Source organism: Convolutriloba macropyga, chromosome 2 (genome assembly GCF_964194025.1).
Source record: "Convolutriloba macropyga chromosome 2, txConMacr16.3, whole genome shotgun sequence".
In the NCBI taxonomy this organism is placed as follows: Eukaryota; Metazoa; Xenacoelomorpha; order Acoela; family Convolutidae; genus Convolutriloba; species Convolutriloba macropyga.
Genome location: NC_134469.1, coordinates 5,016,018 through 5,039,271, shown reverse-complemented (window position 1 = coordinate 5,039,271; position 23,254 = coordinate 5,016,018). Strand labels below are relative to the sequence as shown.

Below are 23,254 nucleotides of genomic sequence, written 5' to 3'. Positions count from 1 at the left end.
TTGTGAAATTTAGTATTTAATAGTAGTGAGATTTAGTTTAGTAACACACTGTTTTTTAACAGTTTTTTTGCACGCCTTCTTCGTTGTTTTGCGTTAGCAGGAACTTGAACAAAGCATATGCGTAGTGAAATACATTTTTTTAATGGATATTCCCTTGTCATATGTACTGGTACACAGAAATTAAAATTCTTGGTTCCTTCGTGTAAGCCTCGGACTTCTTTTTCATTTTTAGAAACTGAAATTGAAGTCGTGCTTGTCAACCACGTCTCATAGCCTCTTTGACAATCATGTCATATAAGAGCACTCATTGGGCTTTATAACATTTTTTTAGTTTAGCATCGACAAGAGAAAAATAAGTACTGCTTCAGATGAACCGGTACTGTAGCAGGAAAATTTAGTTAAAAAACGGAAATACTTCTTATTTGGATAGATTCACATATAATTTGTCCTCTAAACGTCAGTAAAATCACTTCCGAATCAGAAATATAGAAGGTGAAAACCAATTGTTGATAATTAACTCCTTCTTAGTTTCTAATGAAATGTTCTCAAAGGTATAACTAGCTTTTTTATACTTCAGCTCACTTTTCAATGAACATTAAAAGGTTTGCTATATATTGAATTCAAAACCGGAACTAGAATTATCATTTGTAGTTCAGCCGTAAAGTGACAGCAAAAATTGATTTTCAAGAGCGAAATGTATAAACGTAAACAAACCGATGAAAGGAAAGGGGCAGTGTCAACCTCTAATTGCCGCAATTGAGAAAGTAGTCGTTAGCTGCTAAGACTTTTTAAAGACTTTTTGCCTTTCTAATCAAATTGGTGGGCTCCGTATGGTGATTAGGAGCAAATTAAAAAATTGTGTTTTGATGGCAAAACTATACAAAAAATAAAAACATATTACCGGGGAGTTTGTTATCACTTTATTAAAACTTTTAATTGTTTTAAATTGATCAAAAACTTTTAAACAGTTTTGTTTATTTCAATTATGCAATTGGCGAGTACCCGTAATTGCAAAACCCCAGTCGAGGTATTGAGACCGACCAGACCATTTTCTGATGAAACAGCTGCGGATGGTGCGCTCGAATTTCATGGTCTAGAAAAATTTAGAGCGCAATTTACCCTGGACAATGGTTTGGAACTTGTCTGATCAGGGGTGGGTTCAGGCGCATGCTAAACTGATCAAGAAAATAATCGAGCGCAATTGGTTCCAAGCTGAATTTTTATCGAGCTCTGCTTTAAAAATTTTTATGTATTTTTTAATGAGAGTTGCTGGCCGTAAAAAGAGGCAATACAGCCGCGTTTTGATCAAAGTACGAATGATCTGAGGTGGAAAAAATTCCTCTCTTAATGTAAAAGTCTGTAAGCAAAGATTCATTTTTTTTGAATTATACGCGCACCCGTCAGTTACAACACTGGAAATGGAACAAAAGTTTCAACCTCCTCAATGCTGTGCCGCTCATTAAGTATCTTTGACAAAAAGTTAGCATAATTATGGAACATGGTCCCTACGAGAAACAACGAAAAATCGACAGGAAGATAGAAAAACGAAGTGAGTCTTTCATATTCATAGAAGATTTAGGACGGGTAGTCATTAGAAGGCAAAGATAATAATTTTTGTGTCACTTTGAAGTTTAGACTTGAAAGTGACGGCGAAAAATCAAACGTATTGAAACAGAAATTTCTGCTTCCGAGGTAAAGGATTTATTTCGGGAAAGAGCTGCCAGCACTAAAGATTGCAGAGAGTACGACATATGTTACTGACGTGTGATATGTTTGAAGTAGGTAAGCTCTGGAGCTATCCAGAGGGCAATAAATCAAACAATTACATCTGATCATTAACGCACACCTCGACCTGGGAGCTTAACCTTGGGCCAACATTATTATTCAGAACAAAAATTATTAAGAGATTGTGGCCTGATTAGTTTGCTTCTTCAACTATTAGCTTGAGACGTGGAAAAAATAAGGATTTTTTTAAAAATCAGATTAGATTGGGATTTTTTTAATGATTTTTTTAGAATGGGATTTTTAAGTATTTTTTTAAAATCAGGATTTAAACTGTCAGGATTAGATTTGAATGATACTTGAAGAAATCTTAACATTCCTAGCTCCGTTTGCATGTTTGCAGTGCTGCATTAAAACATACAGAAGTATGTATAGTAAGCCTGCGCAACAAGCAACTAACTAAAAACGGATTTAATAATTGGATTGATTAGAATTGTAATCAGCTTTGAATATTGAAATTTGAACTAAAATCCGTTATCGAAGTGACGTTTTATCAGGTGCAGGTTTTTTTATCAGGGCGGATATAGCGGATATTTCATATGATTTCATTGACGTGAGTAGTCAATTAACCTTTAGAAATACAGAAAAGAGTACTGGGTTGCAAAAAAATCACCCCAAAAAATTGCAACTGATAAGGAAGAGGAGTTACCTATTGTTTTAGCAAAGACCAATCAGACCAAATTTTACAAAAAATATTTTTAAAAATGTAATTGGAAGCATTCGAAGTTTGCAATTAGCTGCAAATTTTTAACTCAAAAAACGTAATTAAGCTGAGTAATAAAAAACAACAGTAAACGAGTGAAAAAATTGGTGAGAGCACGTTCAAAATAGGTTACAAATATCAGTGAAGCAATATCAAGCAGAGCTCGAAAAACAGTTATAATCCCCAGTGCCTATGGGCTCTAACTGATTGTGTCCGACAATAGCATTCAAGTTTCCAGAGGAATTAACAAAAAAAATTCTTGTAGCTGAAGCAACCTCCTCTACTTGTAGCTGAAGCAACCATTTGCAGGAATTAACCATCAAAATGAACAGAATTGAAATTTAAATATGTTATTATGCGGACTTTAAATGCAAAGCGACAAACGCAAGTTGGCCTTATTTTAATGATTTTGCCGTGTTTAACTCAAATAGATTTCTACTTGGGCAGAATTTGTTGATCAGCAAACTATTTTTTGACAAACCTACGCCTACTTCAATCTCAGTTGGGAGAGATTCTGCAGAAAAAAACTTCCGAACATGAATAATCGAAATTATAAATATGAAACCAAAAAGAATTGTTGTTCCTGCGAAGGAGAGCAAACCCGACTCTGCTGGAGAAGAGTTTGGATAAGAGGTGAAAAAAAACCTTATTTTCAGGTACGAGAAATTTTGAGCACGCCTTAAATTGACGGGCATGATAAAAATTAATTAATGGCTTTTAATTAGCTTTTCCACTCGTGCCGACATAACTAATTGCAGCGAGTCAGCTGGTATCACATCAGCATGAATAAACATCAAAATGAGCAAAGCGTATTTTTAGCTATCATCGTTAAATTTTGTGAAAATTAATTTGGCTAATCGCCATATTTGATTGTAGAAAACTCCAAACAAATGCAAAAAATATTCTCTGTGTATTTTTGATTTTATCTTGAGAGGTAATTTACGGTTATTACCTCTTGATTCAATTAATTACATGAGAAGTAAAATATTTACTAGGTCCCATTTCTGCAAACCACTTAAACTATTAAAAAATTTTTGCTACGTCTCTTTTCTGGTTTCAGCTGCAGAGTTAAATAACACCCATTTTAACGTTAATGGAATATATATTTTGCTCAATAAAGGTCTGAACCATCCATCTTTGATTTCACTTTTTTCACTATCAGGTTGAACTGCTATACATTATACATAAGAAGTACCGTATCGTGTGAACTGTGACCAACCCAGTCAAAATTCTGTATTGACTAAAATATTGCAAAAAGTTGTACAAAAAACTTGTAATGCACCGTTAGAACTTATTCATTCATTTTTTGCTAATTTTGAATTATAGAATTATTGCGGATTTTTACGAGCTAACTTAATCATAATAGACGAAAACAAAATAAAAGTGATAGACGAACTAACTGACTGAGCGCACACAGAATTGAGACCGCGCCGAAGTTGAGGGCTTACCCCAGTCGGAATCGAATGGTTATCTTGCAAGATCTTGCAAGATTCCTGCAAGATCTTGCAAGATAGCCATCGTCTTGCAAGAATCTTGCAAGATAACCATTCGACTTCCAAGAATCTTGCAAGATAACCGTTCGACTTGCAAGAATCTTGCAAGATAACCATTCGACTTGCAAGAATCTTGCAAGATGACCATTCGACTTGGAAAAATCTTGCAAGATAACCATTCGACTTGGAAGAATCTTGCAAGATAACCATTTGACTTGCAAGAATCATGCAAGATAACTATTCGACTTGCAAGAATATTGCAAGATAACATTTGACTTGCAAGAATCTTGCAAGATAACCATTCGACTTCCAAGAATCTTGCAAGATAACCATTTGACTTGCAAGAATCTTGCAAGATAACCATTCGACTTGCAAGAATCTTGCAAGATAACCATTCGACTTGCAAGAATCTTGCAAGATAACCTTTTGACTTGCAAGAATCTTGCAAGATAACTATTTGACTTGCAAGAACATTGCAAGATAACCATTTGACTTGCAAGAATCTTTCAAGATAATCATTTGACTTGCAAGAATCTTGCAAGATAACCATTCGACTTCCAAGAATCTTGGAAGATAACCATTTGACTTGCAAGAATCTTGCAAGATAACCATTCAACTTGCAAGAATCTTGCAAGATAACCATTCGACTTGCAAGAATCTTGCAAGATAACCATTCGACTTGCAAGAATCTTGCAAGATGACCATTCGACTTGGAAAAATCTTGCAAGATAACCATTCGACTTGGAAGAATCTTGCAAGATAACCATTTGACTTGCAAGAATCATGCAAGATAACTATTCGACTTGCAAGAATATTGCAAGATAACATTTGACTTGCAAGAATCTTGCAAGATAACCATTCGACTTCCAAGAATCTTGCAAAATAACCATTTGACTTGCAAGAATCTTGCAAGATAACCATTCGACTTGCAAGAATCTTGCAAGATAACCATTCGACTTGCAAGAATCTTGCAAGATAACCTTTTGACTTGCAAGAATCTTGCAAGATAACTATTTGACTTGCAAGAACATTGCAAGATAACCATTTGACTTGCAAGAATCTTGCAAGATAACCATTTGACTTGCAAGAATCTTGCAAGATAACCATTCGACTTCCAAGAATCTTGCAAGATAACCATTCGACTTGCAAGAATCTTGCAAGATAACCGTTCGACTTGCAAGAATCTTGCAAGATAACCATTCGACTTGCAAGAATCTTGCAAGATGACCATTCGACTTGGAAGAATCTTGCAAGATAACCATTCGACTTGGAAGAATCTTGCAAGATAACCTTTTGACTTGCAAGAATCATGCAAGATAACTATTCGACTTGCAAGAATATTGCAAGATAACATTTGACTTGCAAGAATCTTGCAAGATAACCATTCGACTTCCAAGAATCTTGCAAGATAACCATTTGACTTGCAAGAATCTTGCAAGATAACCATTCAACTTGCAAGAATCTTGCAAGATAACCATTCGACTTGCAAGAATCTTGCAAGATAACCATTCGACTTGCAAGAATCTTGCAAGATAACCATTCGACTTGGAAGAATCTTGCAAGATAACCTTTTGACTTGCAAGAATCATGCAAGATAACTATTCGACTTGCAAGAATATTGCAAGATAACATTTGACTTGCAAGAATCTTGCAAGATAACCATTCGACTTCCAAGAATCTTGCAAGATAACCATTTGACTTGCAAGAATCTTGCAAGATAACTATTCGACTTGCAAGAATATTGCAAGATAACCATTTGACTTGCAAGAATCATGCAAGGTAACCATTCGACTTACAAGAATCTTGCAAGATAAACATTTTTAGCGGCAGAAAAACGTCCTACGTCCTAGAGACCTAGTCTTAGACTGAAAATAGTTGTGCGATCGAAGAAAGTTCGAAAAAACGGCGCTCTCTGCAATCAAACAGCTAATAAGCTGTATCCAGTTCTACAAACTGAATTGATTTTCCTGCAAATGAGAGCAGACCGGATTGTCCTGGAGATAAATTTGCATAAAAGGTGAAAAATAGATTTATTTTCAAGTAAACCGATTTATGAGCTAACCTTAAATTGAGAGACATGATAAAGATTAATTCATGGTTCTGCAATAGTTTTTCCAGGTGAGTCTTGAGTCTGTCAACATTTTCATACCATTATTGATCAGTGTCAAGCTTTCATTTTCATTAGATAGCTGGCACTTGTTACACTATGAGCATGTAATTTTTCTTACGCTATTAGGAGCAAGTTGGTAGGCACGGTTTGATGAGGGACGTTACAATTAGTTTTATGGTGCAAAATTATTCCCTGAAAAGAATAATTAGCTGATAACTAGAAGGTTCTTCTCAAATTGTTTTGTCTGTTTCGATTATACTGTTTGTGGTATACTTTGATGACAAATTAGTTGACAAACATGGAAAATTCATTATTACCCGGGTCGAGATGTCAGCGCCGTTTCAGCGCATTTTTTTTTGTAAGACGGGCGCTGAATGCTCTGAAATTATATATGAAAAGCGCTGAATGCGCTGAAAATTTAAAAAAGCGCTGAAATTTAAAAATTTCAGTGCATCTTCAGCGCACTTCTTAAATAATTTTAGCGCATTTTGAGTACAATTATTGCAAAAGTTTCAGCACTTTTTTCAGCGCACTTCTTACAAAATTTTAGCACATTTCAGCGCATTATTATGCAAGGTTTTTGCGCTGCACTTTTTGAAAAATCAGCGCATTTCTTACATAATTTTCGGAAAATTTCTCAACCCGGATATTTCCCAAAAATAAAAAATTGCGCGAGTGACCTTAAAAGTCATGCCACCCGCTCGTTGAAACTCGCTGCCACCCAATCACAGTTTCCATCAGTTATTGGTGCTGGAAAATGGAATGTAGAGGATTATATAAACTACCTATTGTCTCCTGAAATATCTTGCCACATCCACTTTTTTATTGCAAGACCTTGCTAGTATAAACTTGCATTGCTAATTATGATTAGATTATTTTTCTATTGTGCGATTGAACTTGAAGTGCAAAATTCTGCAAGATTATATTTTGTTTTAGAACAGACTAAAGTTATGTTTTCTAAGGAGCTGCGGTGATGTAGATTATTTTCTTCGAAAGAAGAGTCGCCACAGTAGTTACCCGAGTCGAGGAGTGAGCAGCTGTAAGCGGATTTTTTTGTAAGAAATCCGCTGAATGTGCTGAAATTATGTACGGTTTGTGCTGATTGCGCTGAAAAACGATAAAAAGATGCTGAATCGGCTGAAATAAAATATCTCTTGCATAAAATCAGCACTTTTTTCAGCACGTTTCTTACATAATTTCAGCACTTATGAAAATTGTAAATTCGGCGGATTCAGCGCCTTTCTTACATAATTTGAGCACTTGTGCAAATTTTAAATTCAGCGGATTCAGCGCCTTTCTTAGATAATTTCAGCAATTATGAAAATTTTAAAATCAGCGGATTCAGCGCTTTTCTTAGAGAATTTTACGTGCATTTTTTTGCTCACTATTGCTTATAACGTAGTCAGTATGAAAGCTCCTTCAACTTTTGCACTTATGAACAACCACTAATCTATCAAAACTCTCCGTGTTTTTTTAAAAATGAAAATACATTTTTTTTGAAAACACACCGAGTGAAAAGCGTCACACTTTCATCTTATGTAACGGAAGGAAGATAAATATACTTAGGCTACCTGGTTTCATTCAATCAAGTAATTTGGTTCCATACCTCAGCTGCAATAACTGCTTAAGGTTTGCCAAAAATTCTTAAGTCTTTTGGCAGATATCCAACTGTTTTTAAGTTGAACTGCCCTAGTGCAATGCTTTTTAGTCTTGCACAGTTGCTTCTTCTGAAAGTACAGCAGGAAAAACAACTCAAAAAGTTTCAACTCGTGCAAGGAAACCGTTGAAAATGCATAAGATAAGTGCTGATATTGTGTAACATAAGTCCTGAAAGTTATGTAAGAAACGCGCTGACAGCCACTGAAAAATTATGATTTCAGCAGTTAGATCTTACATAATTATCCGCTTAATGTGCTGAAAAGTGCTGAAATTATGTAAGAAAGTGCTGAAAAATCAGCAGATTAAGCGGATTAATGTGTAAAATTTACCCGCCTAAAAATATATTTTTTTTCAAGGGTTTTCAACGCATTTCTTACATAAATTTTGACGAATTCCTCGACCCGGGTAATATCTTCTTTGCATTCACCGTTATGTAGTGCTGGAAAACTATTCGTTTTAATTGAAATTCAGAGTGTTTAAATTATCAAACTACTCAATTTTCCCATTGGTTCCCTAACCTGGGAACGGCACTTCAAAACGGTTGATCGAAAAAGCCTTATTTTGTTTTTTTTTTTCGAATTAAGCAGTTTGTTCAATTCAATCTAGCTCAACTTTTTGTACCAAATTTGTTTTCTGGTTGCCAGTTGAGAGCTTTGTGCTAAAATCTGTGCCCTTATCTGACGCAACAATCTACCTCTAACTTTGACAGCGTTGGGTTTAAATTTAGCTATTCTACCGTAAAAGCTGTCAATCAAAAAGGGAGTAATAATCGCACTAACCCCATTCCCTAATTAGTTATCTCTCAACAATCATTAAAAAAGAGAGATATTACGTCACGTTCTTTTTTGAGCGAATCTATCGATATATTTTAGATGGGCTGTTTCGTTTTCCATACAAAAATAGCTAATGAGAAACTTTTACTTTTCCTCTAACCCCACCTAACCCCGTCTCTCCCTCAAACATAATTTTGCCCGGTCTACGGTCTATGAAAAGAACTTTAAAAAATCTACCGCGAAAAACTGTCTCCGATTTTTCAGATAATTCAAAGACAGGGCTTAAGAAAAACAGCGTCCTCATTCTAACTTCACATTGTCTTTCAATGAATAGAAGAAAAAAATTGTCATTTTAATCTACATTCCCCGCGTAATAAAATCTCCTCCGTTTTTGCAGCCTTTGTTAAATTTTTAAACCCGATATAATTGAGTATTAAAACCTTTGCTTTCGGTATTTTCTGAACGAAATCTCATTTCATGCTTGTTTATCCAATTTGAACGAAAAATACGTCTCTTCATTTTACCGTCACTTCGCTATTTTGTTTTGCTTTTTGCTTTTCACATTCCATTAATTTTCTCCCCTTGCTTCCTTCGGAGAAAATAGCATTGTGCCATTTTGAAATTTAGACGTCTGAAAGGTTTCAATTTTTTATTATCTCGCGAGATAAAATTGACTTGAAATTGTGCAGAAATATATTGACATATTTTTCATTACACTTAAAAGGGCATTTTTTCTTTTCCTCCGTGGCTATAAAATTAATGCTCAGTTGAGGTACAACAAATTTTTGAAATAGGTTTGCAACAAGATCCTGACTGAAATTTCACTGTGTTCTTTCAAATCTGTTGGCACAAACAAAAAGATTTTTAGGCATTGTTTGATTAATTTTTAGAGAAAATCGGAATAAATAGAAAAAAACTGATCAACAAAATACTTGTGCCTATCCAAACGTGATTACCTCATTGATTCATGAATTCATATTAAAGACAACAAGATTCGGTTTTCTTCAATTAATCAAACAAAAACTCATTTGAATATGGACAATGTTCATTCTATTTGGACTATTTTTTGCTGTATAATATTTTAAACAGTTGTTTTTGCTGTAGTTTCGACTTTTGAATAAAAATGTGTAAAATTGAACCTTCACTCAATCTTGACATACAGTTTGATGCTGTAAAAAGAGTAGAAGTATAATTGCCTAGTTTGACTGGCATATTTTTGCTTACATCAATACCGCTTTTTGTTTGTTGTAGAACAATTATGAACCTATTACAGGACACTATTGTTACACGGGTTTCTGCTTTAAACTTTCTTTTACTCCAAAAGAAAAACCTCGGATAGTATTGGAATAAGAAAAAACAAATGCTTCTCAGTTATCAAAGCAATATCAAGTTTCATGCAAAAACTTTTTTTTACGCCCTTCATATTATTATAAATTTTCTTGCTATGGCACTTTAGATTGACATAATCTGTTATTAGACTTATGATAAAGTACGCGCTTCAAACGCTAATAACAAATAATTCATATCCCTTCGTCTTTGACGCTTTTTGTTTCTACCTAGCCAACTTTCGAACACGTTCTGATCAATGTTTAAAATGGTGATACTGCTGAATGTTTCAAACACAAAATAGTAACTATTGTCACCAAAAGTGCACTGATGCTTCCAAAGCAGCTTTTCAACAGAAATAAAAAAGAAACTCAAGTTTTTCTAAGTTTTTCTGAGAAATCATTTAAATCTGTAGTGAAAAAAGCTGCAGTACAATCTCCTGGTGGAACCAAAAAAACAACTAATTTTGCACATTTATTGAACAAAAGTATCTTTATATGTCTCTTGTTATCCTTTTTTTTCGTCTTTTTGTCCTATAATTTTCATATGAGCAAATATAGAGTTTATTTTTGCTAATCTCTTTCACTCAATTCAAGATCCTTGCTTGCAAAAATTTTTCAGTTTTGTCAATTTTTTTTTACTTTTATTGGTCATTTACTCTTTATGTGCACTGCAAAAATTTTTCAGTTTTGTCAATTTTTTTTACTTTTATTGGTCATTTACTCTTTATGTGTACTGCAAAAATTTTTCAGTTTTGTCAATTTTTTTTTACTTTTATTGGTCATTTACTCTTTATTTACTCTTTTTTACTTTTATTACTCATTCATGAAATTTTGATTGTTCATATCTGAGCTTAACTTCAACTCAATAGAGTTCATTTCATAAACTTTGTCATCAGTTCATTAACTCAAAGCCACAGTCCAAAGTTAAGCTAAATAAGATACTGAAAAAAACTACTTTGTTCTAATCACGTGCTCTTTTTCGGTTTATTTTTCTGAAAATCTCATCTGTTTAAATTTAGATAAACTTTTCAGCAAAACTTCAATTTTTGTGGACCTGATTTTAATTTACGCCTCGGAGAGATAATACGGATTACCTAAATGAGGCCCTCTTTTTTATGTGACCGAAATTGATGAGAAATGATATCAAGTTGGCAATTCATTAACTCTTTTCCCTTCAAAATTAACCTCCTTGTTGTCTCATAAGTTTAACTTTTGAACTAGATATATTTGGATGCGTATCTCGTTTTTTTCATAAGATGTTTTTTTGTAAAACTTTTTTGTTATCTTAAATACCAGAGAATGGCCGGGCTATTATTGACTGACAGCTTGTGTACAATTTTTACAATAAAATTGTTATGAACCATTTTAACCCAAAATTAAACTTACAATTCAATTCCTTTCCGTTATAATTCAAGTTTTATTCGTTATAATTCAAGTTTTATTCTATGGCTAGTCAAAACTAACTTCGGGAAATTTTTTTCTTAATTCATAGTTGACATTATTTAGTGGATTGGTTTTTCCCGAACAAAAAACTATGATCAGCATTTTTGTCTTGGCTAATGTATGAGGATGGCTAAAGTATAAGATGTAATGAAAGACGTTTCATTGCAAGGCTTTTGTGTGATTGAGATCGTCAAAGATAGCTAACTTCAAGTACAGATTTGTTCACTCCGATAATATTTGTTCACTCAAGGAAGGGTTCAAAAATATCTATAACATGCTCGTCCACATCGGAATATTTCAAACTTCTCTCACGGAATCTGATCAACAATTCCCAATTTTCATCAGATATTCATTACGCACACATCCAAAATTATTATATTGAATCCAAAATTTTATTAAATCCGAGATTGCTCGTTGATGATCTACCCAGTCTGCTGGAACGCACGCCAAATTTGTTATGATCCACGTGAACGTTGCTTTCTATGAATTTGGTATGAATCATATGTGAGATTGATTTTTGCTAGTTTCTGCACTCTATCGGATGAATTTTTGACGCTATCAACTTTCTCTGCGTCACCAAATGAAATCAATAGGATCTCAACCGTGATTTCTGAACTGGCTTTCGGAAAAAGCCAGTCAGAGAAGGGTTCAAAAATAGCTCTAAACTGCTCGTCTTCAGGTCGTCTTCATCAGAATGTTTCGGAATTCTCTCACAGGCTGCGACTTACAATTCCCAATTTTCATCAGGAACTAATTATCTGCTCACTTGTTGAATTTTTACTGTTTTTGTGCGCTCCCTCTTTTATCTTCAATTGTTTTTAGCACGAGCGAGGGTACGAATAAAATTCTTCGAGGTTTAATCGCCTGTCAAATTTTTTCAAGGCTTTTTTGTGGGTTAGCATTGAAAATAGGTAGTTGTTTTCTGCTTTAAGGTTTTAAGGTTCTACGGTTACGTTACTTCCTCTTTTAGTGTTTTTTTTAATTTAATTCAAAAGCACTTTAGAGAAATACAAAGATAATTTAAATGAAAAAACCTTTTCATTTCTTGTGACGTTTACACGCTTTTTTGTTCGGAATTTCTGCTCTTTGTTTTTCTACTGCCATTTTCTGCTGTTCACGGTAGATTTAGATTCGCTCTAAACAAATTATGCCCACACTTTCACCAAAATTCGAAAAACTCAAAGAATAAAATGAGCATTTCTTTGGGCTTTTCCAGACAGCCAAATCTCTCACTCTGATCTTGTACTCTGATTCAGTAAAAAGTGACATGATCAGACTAGTGCCATAGCAGAAACAGACTTGAAATATATAATGTTTCAGTGCTGTTGTTACAGTTATTCCAGTTGTTAAGAATCAATTTACAAACTGATATTATTTTTTTGCTGCGAGATATATTGATCATTTTATTGCCAAGAATTGGACGGATCAAATATTGTTCTTAAATTTAGTATTTACGTGACTTACCTGCTAAAAAACAAACTTAATACTATGAATTTACTATTTGCGATTTATAATTAGCAATAAATTTACAATGAACGATACAGAATTATCTTCATTATCACCAGAATCCTGTTTCGAATTTAGACCCACATTTTCGAGTGTCTTACGATACGTACCCCAATGGGTTATTTCATCTTTGGGTTTTCTCGGAAACCTCACAGTTGCTATATTTTTTGCCCAGAAACAACCAAAAAGGATAGGAGAACTTCCCATAATTCTTTTAGCGTTTGTAGATTGCTTAATGTGTATTTTTTCTATTATTTTTACAAGTTTTATAGCGATCTGGCAACCTAATATTCGTGATATAGGGTGCCATAGATCGCTCTGTATAATCGGTAACGTTGCTTTTGATGTTCCTTATACTTATTCGTGCGGTATGATGTGTTTTATGAGTCTAAGTCGGTATTTCGCAGCTTGTAAGCCTCACGATTACGCCGGTTTTTTCAACTTCAAACGTCAGAGAATTTATTACATAACTCTGTTATTAGTTGCAATACCTGCATGCGGTTTACAAGTTCGCAGCTGCAATACAGCACCAAATAACTGGCTCGTGAAATTGTTTTGGGTTATTCAGCGGACCATTTTGGTACTTGTGACTATCGTGTGTATGGTTTATTGCTACTGGAATATCGTGAACACTTTACAAGCTGCAAAAGTCAAACGTCAGGTAAGTCGCTTTACTATCACTTTGATTTGAAAGATCGATAAAATTGATCGATAGATTATCAAAAGACCTGTCATACGGTATGGATAAATCATCATACATCCATAACGGTATTTAGTTCAGTTTTATCCATTTGAAGGGCAAGTGCTTGTGTTATTTAGTTTAGTTTCAGTTCATCCAAATATTCATCACTTCTTGTCTGTTCATGCTGTCTGTGCAGGAAATTGTCTGTTCAACTTATAAACAAATCTTGCAGTTCCTTCCTGTCTTGAGATCATGTTATGAACAGAACTTCCATTTCCTAAATTGTACTTTTTTTAATCATTCTCTCATTTGCACTGCTGAAAATCAGTTCTAATTCAAATCTAGTAATCCGCTTCACATTTGGACTCAGTTGAATAGAATAGTGCCCAATCGCACCGCGATTGACTAAGCTGACAATTAGAGAATCTAATTGTAATAATTGAATTGCCATTTGTGGCGCAATTGCCGAAACTGATTTGGGCTATAAGCATTCGCGACACGATTGGAGCAATATGTCGTAATTGGGTATAACATGGCGCAGTCAGCAGTTGAATCAAAGAAGACGCCTCTCCATGTAGATGCATTTTGGGAGAAGCCTACTGCCACTCCCTCATTGACGTGGGAAAAATGGACTCAACAGTGGAAGCTAGCCTTGCTAGCAAGAGGGAATTCAACTAGACAACCTCCTAAACGATCCTCCAACAGCGGTAACGTACCCACCCGAGCCAACTTACGAGGAACCAGTAAAAAAGCATACACAAGCGACGGAAAGAGATAGAAAAATCCGAAATCAACAGCTCAAGGTAAATTGGAAAAATCGCTGCTCAAAAATCGAGGAAATAGGAATCTCATGCGGAGATAAACCTTGGGGGATCTGTGAGCAAAAATTGATATCGTTGTTGTATTTGAGCATTGGAACGGAGGGACGACGTATCTTTCAAAGCAAACATCCCCATTTCCAAATAGAAAAACAACCATTTAAAGATCTATGGAAAGCAATGGAGGATTCCTTTACAAAAGTAAGGAATATAACTTACGATCGCTTTGTCTTCTACTCATGTAAACAACAGAAAGATGAATCTGTTGAAAGTTTCTACGGTCGTTTAATCGAACAAGCTGAAAACTGTAGTCTCGGAAGTGCGGAAACTAGTCTAATTCGAGACGCATTCATACTAAACATGATAGATCATGAAACTCAAAAGGAGTTGTTAATGGAAACAGTTGAACCTTCGAAGGCGGTTGAAATAGCAATCTAGATGGAGATGGGGGCACAAAACCAGCAAAAGATCAATCAGAATTTAATGTCAACTACAAACTCAGTAAACGTAGTTAACAACTACCAGACAAGCAATCGCAACGCGAATACCCAACAAATTAAACGAGATTTCACGCGATACCCAACCATGCCCCAAAACTACCAATACAGCAGCATCTGTATGAAATGTGGCTTAAGATGGAGTCACAATCACCGACAGATTTGTGCCGCAAATGGAAAAAAGCGTAACAATTGTCGAATAATTGGTCACTTTGCGAGAAAATGTCGAAAGCCAAAAAGATCACAGAGACAAACATATAGAACTCCTCAAACAAACGTCAATAAAATTGATAAGTCTCCGGAAAAAAGTGATGACGAAGAATCAGTTAACTACATAACCAGTTATCAGCAATTTTACGATCAAGTATACGATTCGAATTATGACATTGACACTGACGACTACGTGGCGGCAATCTAATCTGACTCGGCAGATCAACCAGAACCTTTAAACGTCAAAGTACAAGCAAAAGCAAACGCTATGATTGACTCTGGGAGCGCGGTTAGTCTCATAACGAAAACACCAGCAAATCAAATACTTCGGCACAATAGAACTACTCAATCCGCGCAATGGATCACCAAGAGAGAAAAGCGGGATCTCAAAACCTTTTCAAACGACACAATTAAAGTTCTGGGACACCTGGAGACAACAGTTGCATACAAAAACTGGACTGATAGAAAAGCCATTCTGACAGTGGTGGAAGACGATCACATGATTTTTATTGGAAGAGACCTCTTCCCAAGCCTTGACATCGCAGTGGTACAACAACACCAATCGGAGACTGGTAAATGTGTTAATAACATTAATTATTTCGAATGCAAAATTAAAGAGACAATCGCGGCGCAATTTCCTCACTTAGTATCAACAATTGGTTTGTCCAAAACACATGTAGCGAAATCAAAATTTCATCAAAAGTTCACGGCAAAGCATCAAAAAGGTCGGCGGGTCCCAATAAATCTACAACCTAGCGTTACGGCAGAATTAGAACGTTTACAGAACGAAGGTCATATTGAAAAACTCTCTAGTTGCTCCGACGAACATTTCATATCTACGATCGTATTTACAGTAAAAAAAGATCAATCTATAAAGCTCGTATTAGATTCTAAAGTACTAAACAAAGCAATATACAAAAATAAATATCAAATGCCAAACATTGAAATGTTAATTGATACAATATCACAACACCTAACTAACACTCAAAAAGGTCAACAGGCATATTTCACCACATTAGATCTAAAATATGCATATAGTCAACTTAAATTACACCATGACACTGCAAAACACTGTAAATTCAACATTATCTGCGGGGAATCCGTCGGCACTTATAGATTCAAAACTGGATTCTACGGTCATACTGATATGCCGGCAGAGTTTCAGAAAGCAATGGACTTTACTTTAGTGGGTTTACAAAACACCTACTGCTTTTTAGACGACATCATAATCGTTAGTACCGGAACTGAAAAAGGTCATTTGGCATATGTTACAAAATGCCTAAAAAAGTTAGACGAAGACAATTTAAGAGTAAATCTTCACAAATGCCACTTTGCAAAAACAGAATTAGAATGGTTAGGATATAAATTTATACAAACTGGAATATTACCATTAGATAGCAAAACTGCAGCAATATTAACAATACCACTACCAACAAAACTCAAACGACTTAGATCCTTTCTCGGGTCAGTACATTATATAGGTAAATTCATACCACACTTAGCACGATTATGCCACCCACTTAGACCACTTCTAAAAAAATCTATAAATTTGTTTGGATGGAGGAACACGCCAAACATTTTAACTTAATAAAAGAAAAAATTGCCAACAGCACAGAAAATAGCCATTACAATCCAATGTTCGAGTTAAGTGTGACGCTTCACGTTCTGTATTGGGTGCAGCTCTTGAGCAGAATACACCCGAAGTTTGGAAACCGATAGCATTTGCATCACGATTCCTCAACTCCACAGAAGAACGTTACAGCGTTAATGACCTAGAACTATTGGGAATAGTCTGGTCCATTGATTATTTCAAGTACTACCTGTATGGAAAAATTTTTACTGTAGTAACGGATCATCGAGCACTATTGTCTATTCTAAAAGAGCACAGATCGAATAAATCATATAATAGTCGACTATCTAGATGGATAGATAGATTACTTCCGTACAATTTCACAATTGAACACATGCTGGGAGCAAAAATGGGTTTAGTAGACTACTTATCTAGAAACCCATTTGCAAGAGCTAAAAAAATATCTACATATGACGAAAACTTTGTAGTAGCGAAAATCTCTATAATTCGCATTTCAATGAAAAATCTAATAAAAAAATAAACAGAATGCATTACAAAAATTTAATAGCATATTAAAGTTGCATTCGCCTTCATTTCCTTTGAAACAGCCATTCGCACCGCAAATGCATACACCACTAAATACTATTTCACAAACCAGTACTAAACCACTCGCATCAGAATTACTCTCCCCTCAAAGGAAAGTACCATTCGCGTCGCAATTAACACTTTCAACTTCAACAATTAATCCGCATTTAAATTATCCATTCGCATCGCAAATACATCTTAAAGTTAGAAAATCACATTTTGCACTAAATAACTGAAAAGTGAATAATTCAAGTTCCAATAACAAATTTGCTGCAAAAGTGGTGCAAATGTCAGACAGTAAAGAATGTGAACACTCTGAAAAATTATACCCAATAAAGCCCATTAATGGTATTAAGTCAAATAATCCACCTAATATCGCTAAATTAAGCGCGAAAAAACAAATTCCAAAGTATAAATACAACTCGCACAAGAATCATTCGCTTTTTGCCCAAAATAGATCTACAATCCACTTAACCTTGAACAATTCTGTCAAAACGCTTCACGCAAATAATTCAGTCAACCGTATCACCAAAATGCCAAAAACTAAAACTACCCGATCAAAATCAACCCCAACGAAGGCGAGAGTAACATTCTCCGATACCACCCTTCTACACCTGGCACTCATACATCATCTAACACCGAGACCCCTTCAATCAGTTTAATTGAGGAAGCAGATGACATCTACTTCACCGAAACGCTAAATAAAATATTTAGCAGAAAACTCTTGGCTATACTCACTGGGAAGGACGCAATTCTCAAGGAGGTGAGAGACTTTGTAATACAAGACGACTCCGATAGGCTTCGAGAAATCAGTCCCTACCTTTCTTCCTACTGGCGAGAACTTAGTGTAAAGCATGCTTGTGTCTGCCTTGACGAGCGAATAGCAATTCCAAAAGCTATAAAGCACGCAGTACTCGAGGACATACACTCGACACATCCCGGAAGTTTAGCCATGCTTTCACTCGCGCAAAACATTTGGTGGCCGTACATCCATCGGGGAGCAAAAATGGGTTTAGTAGACTACTTATCTAGAAACCCATTTGCAAGAGCTAAAAAAATATCTACATATGACGAAAACTTTGTAGTAGCGAAAATCTCTATAATTCGCATTTCAATGAAAAATCAAATAAAAAAATAAACAGAATGCATTACAAAAATTTAATAGCATATTAAAGTTGCATTCGCCTTCATTTCCTTTGAAACAGCCATTCGCACCGCAAATGCATACACCACTAAATACTAATTCACAAATTAGTACTAAACCACTCGCATCACAATTACTCTCCACTCAAAGGAAAGAACCATTCGCGTCGCAATTAACAATATCAACTTCAACAATTAATCCGCATTTAAATTATCCATTCGCATCGCAAATACATCTTAAAGTTAGAAAATCACATTTTGCACTAAATAACTGAAAAGTGAATAATTCAAGTTCCAATAACAAATTTGCTGAAAAAGTGGTGTAAATGTCAGACAGTAAAGAATGTGAACACTCTGAAAAATTATACCCAATAAAGCCCATTAATGGTATTAAGTCAAATAATCCACCTAATATCGCTAAATTAAGCGCGAAAAAACAAATTCCAAAGTATAAATACAACTCGCACAAGAATCATTCGCTTTTTGCCCAAAATAGATCTACAATCCACTTAACCTTGAACAATTCTGTCAAAACGCTTCACGCAAATAATTCAGTCAACCATATCACCAAAATGCCAAAAACTAAAACTACCCGATCAAAATCAACCCCAACGAAGGCGAGAGTAACATTCTCCGATACCACCCTTCTACACCTGGCACTCATACATCATCTAACACCGAGACCCCTTCAGTCAGTTTAATTGAGGAAGCAGATGACATCTACTTCACCGAAACGCTAAATAACATATTTAGCAGAAAACTCTTGGCTATACTCACTGGGAAGGACGCAATTCTCAAGGAGGTGAGAGACTGTGTAGTACAAGACGACTCCGATAGGCTTCGAGAAATCAGTCCCTACCTTTCTTCCTACTGGCGAGAACTTAGTGTAAAGCATGCTTGTGTCTGCCTTGACGAGCGAATAGCAATTCCAAAAGCTATAAAGCACGCAGTACTCGAGGACATACACTCGACACATCCCGGAAGTTTAGCCATGCTTTCACTCGCGCAAAACATTTGGTGGCCGTACATCCATCGGGACATACTGGCAAAAGCCAGTGATGCAAAGCGTGCAAGGATATAGGTAAGAATCTTAAATCAGTGATTCCGCACCGCAAATGGCACCTTTATCAAAATGCGTCAAACCGAACCACGAAATACAAATAGATGTTGGTAGACCAATAATTAATAAAAAGGGTATAGAACAGTATTTCATTACAAGTGTAGACAAATACTCAAAATATCCCACAGCAGAAATTGTAAATAACGCCTCCGGTACAAATATAACAAAATTTCTTTATATATATATATATATATATATATATATAATCACGGAGTACCTAGAACAATTAGATTAGATCAAGCAAGATGTTTTACAGGAAAAAAGTTTGAAACGTTTTGTACGGAAAATGAAATTACACCTACATTTGCACCAGCAAATGACAATAGAACAATAGGTCTAGTAGAGCGCCTTATTCAAACATTTAAACGACAATTCTCTTGCTTGAAATCACAACTAAATAAAAATTTTAATTTAGAACATTCACTATACGCAATTATACAACGACTGAGAATTTCAAAACAAAAAACAATAGACATCACACCATTTGAAGCACACTTTGGTAGAAAATGTAGTACACCTATTTCTAGTATTACTACTAAACCTAACAACACTAATTTAAATTACAATAAAATAATCAAACATTATTTAGATGGAAACACGATACCAGGCCGTGGATATTTAACGGAAGAATAATGGGCAGATACAGCCCTATGTTCAGACACTGAGATCGAGAAAGTCATCTGTGCCGCAAATGACCGCGCAAGAAAAGAAGAACAGAAAATGAAAGACGAAGAGCAAAGATTCATCAAATCAGAAGGAGTTTCGAGGCCATTTCCGTGCACAGAAAGAAGCATCCAAGTAAAATTAGCCAGAAAACTACACGAAAACCAAAGACAAAAGAAGAACCTTGATGAACTGTATGAAGTGCTTGCTCCCGGAAGCACATCTTGCAAAGTCAGCCCAACGACGAGCGTTATCAAGGAGCCAAATCCTCAAGAGGTTCGAGTCCGAAATTCAGATATCGCGATGTTTGGCACGAAAGCAGGACGCGATACAGAACTGACACAATATGTAGAGAAAAGACCAAAGAAGATATTCGAAAAAACGATCGAGCAGAAAATCAACAAACATAAACGAGATTTAATAGGAAAAAAACTCCGAGGACAAAAAGATCAAAAGAAATAGAAAACAGGCTGAGGACGTTAGCGTGGTATCTTCAGAAAGATCTTGTATCTCTTCTGCAAGTAACGTAGCACGCTCTATAAAAATGAGAATTCCGAAGCGAAATCCGAAACATGACAACACTTTCATCAATATACCTGACCTTACACAAATATTAAACTTCAGTCCATCTGTTCCAATTGCGCCGCCACCACCTAATTCGAATGAAGCAGGGCCATCTGCGGTACAAATGACCACTCCGCAAATCCCCACTCCAATTTTACGCAAAACAAGCAAACAACAGCTATCTATAAGCGACACGTCTGACTCTGATACGTCGTCCGTGAGAAAGAGCAAAAGGACCCTTAAACAAAAGAAATCATCACAGTCGTTGGTGGAGAAAATCCGAAATACAGAAGGATACTCAACGGAAATGCCTGATTCTAATACTGAATTTATTGGACAAATATTGCCACGATACCCTAATGAAAGGTGGACAGCAGACACAAACCCAAATCTCCCAAGAGAACTGACGGTAATACAAGCCGAAAATGAAGAGAACTCAGAATCTGAATAAAAAACTTTACGAACTCTCTATATTTCAAATATTATTTAATATTTTATTTTTTATGTAACCGGTGAACACCTATTAATTTTCTGATTTTATATACTAATTTTCTTTTTCCCGACAAGGGGAAATGTCATACGGTATGGATAAATCATCATATATCCATAACCGTATTTAGTTCAGTTTTTTCCACTTGAAGGGCAAGTGCTTGTGTTATTTAGTTTAGTTTCAGTTCATCCAAATATTCATCACTTCTTGTCTGTTCATGCTGTCTGTGCAGGAAATTGACTGTTCAACTTATAAACAAATCTTGCAGTTCCTTCCTGTCTAGTGATCATGTTATGAACAAAACTTCCATTTCCTAAATTAAACTTATTTTAATCATTCTCTCATTTGCACTGCTGAAAATCAGTTCTAATTCAAATCTAGTAATCCGCTTCTCATTTGGACTCAGTTGAATAGAATAGTGCCAATCGCACCGCGATTGACTAAGCTGACAATTAGAGAATCTAATTTTAATAATTGAATTGCCATTTGTGGCGCAATTGCCGAAACTGATTTGGGCTATAAGCATTCGCGACACGATTGGAGCAAGCTGTCGTTTTTGGGTATAACAAGACCAATGAAAAGTTTCTCAGTCATTTTAAAAACTAATGGCGAAAGCTTTAACCGTTTATGGGGTGATTAAAACCTGATTATTTTAAAAGCAGTTTTTATATTAGCATCGGGTGTGCGCTCGATTGGGTCTAATCATAAAGCATTTTGGGTCTGCACCTCACCCTGGGAGCCCAATCATAAAATATAACTAAACAATGAAAAAAATATCGCTGCTATAAAGCGGTTCTTGAAAACTCAAACAAATTAATTGCATGCTCAATAAAAATATTTCGGTTTTAAGATCAGTCAAAAAGTGGGAAAATTGATCGGGGTTCAAAACCGTCGCCAAAATCTAACTTGCATTAGGCGCGACTCTATAAAATCTTGCAAAACAATCTTCTTGCAATCTCTTGAAAAAACAACTTGCAAAACCTAGAGATTAAAGTTGAGATGGCAGAAATTATTTCGATGCCCGGCAATCTGACAGTTTGAAAATTTTAATTCGAAAACCCAATAAACGTTCAATTCTAGCTCTCAATTTTCATGTTCGTTAATGTAGGTTTATTGACGCAATTTGCTTGTTGATAACACAAAATTGCAATAGAATTGATTTCAATTCTTTTGTTTATTTTGCTCCAGTACTCATTATGGACATGTTGTCCGAATTCATCTTCAGACAACTAACGATTTAGTTGACTTTGAAACTTCGTGAATTCAATCAAAACTTGTTAACTACTCTCATGAAGAGGAAACTCTTTTCGCTTAGAACTAAAACGGTTCAGCTTGTTCTTAGTAGTTTCAGTATTTGACGTTTTCCAGGAAATTTAATTTGTCTTTTTTAAGAGTTTTGAACGCCGTTTTCATCAAGATTTTGCTGTTTTATAACTTGCGAATATACGAGTTTAGATTATTTGTTAAGTGATTTATGATAACAGTAGTTTGGTACGTTCCAAGGACAAATCTGACAGATCTTAATCATGACTTGGTTTTTATTTTAAGCTGTTATGACTTCAATTTGAATTTGCGTTATCATTTTTTGTTTATATAAGATCTAAATCTAAATCCTAATCTAAGTTGAGGTATCAGAATTTACTGTCATGCCAGGCAAGCTCAGCAATGATAAATTCTTTACTCGAGATACTCAACCATTTGCATTTTTAAATCGGAAACACGGATAAATGTTGCTTTCTAGATCTCGTTATTTTGTTGGTTTTTGAACTTAGTTGTAAAATTGATAAAACTTATGATAATACAAAATTGCAAAAAACATAAATTCTTTCGTCCTATTCTGCTCTAGAAGTCTTTTTGATGCTGATGTTCGATTTTGTCTTTGGACAGGTAATACATTTGGTTGAAATTGACAGTACGTGTTTTCTTTCCATTTTTGTTAATTTTGTCTTTCTTTGTTTTTATATTGTATTTTTAATAAATCCCAATGCTGAGAGGTTACCGTTCTAACAAGGCTCCGCTCCATGAACCTTAAAATTTGTTGCTATTCATATTTTATGGTATAATCATTTTGACCTTATTTTTCTTGTTTAAATTTTGGTTAGCTTTTCTTGGTCC

The 23,254-nt window shown here is 35.2% G+C and overlaps 1 protein-coding gene across 2 annotated transcripts in view; it reads left to right on the top strand.

Annotated features, from left to right (window-relative positions):
* Positions 1-12,463: 12,463 nt before the first annotated feature.
* Positions 12,464-23,254, top strand: part of LOC142335075 (uncharacterized) — a 33,422-nt gene continuing 22,631 nt past the window's right edge. For both annotated transcript variants that reach the window (XM_075383413.1, XM_075383412.1), the window contains exon 1: positions 12,464-13,458. In XM_075383413.1, coding sequence (XP_075239528.1) covers positions 12,823-13,458 — 636 coding nt within the window. In that variant the 5' untranslated portion in view covers positions 12,464-12,822. The remainder of the gene's footprint in view (positions 13,459-23,254) is intronic.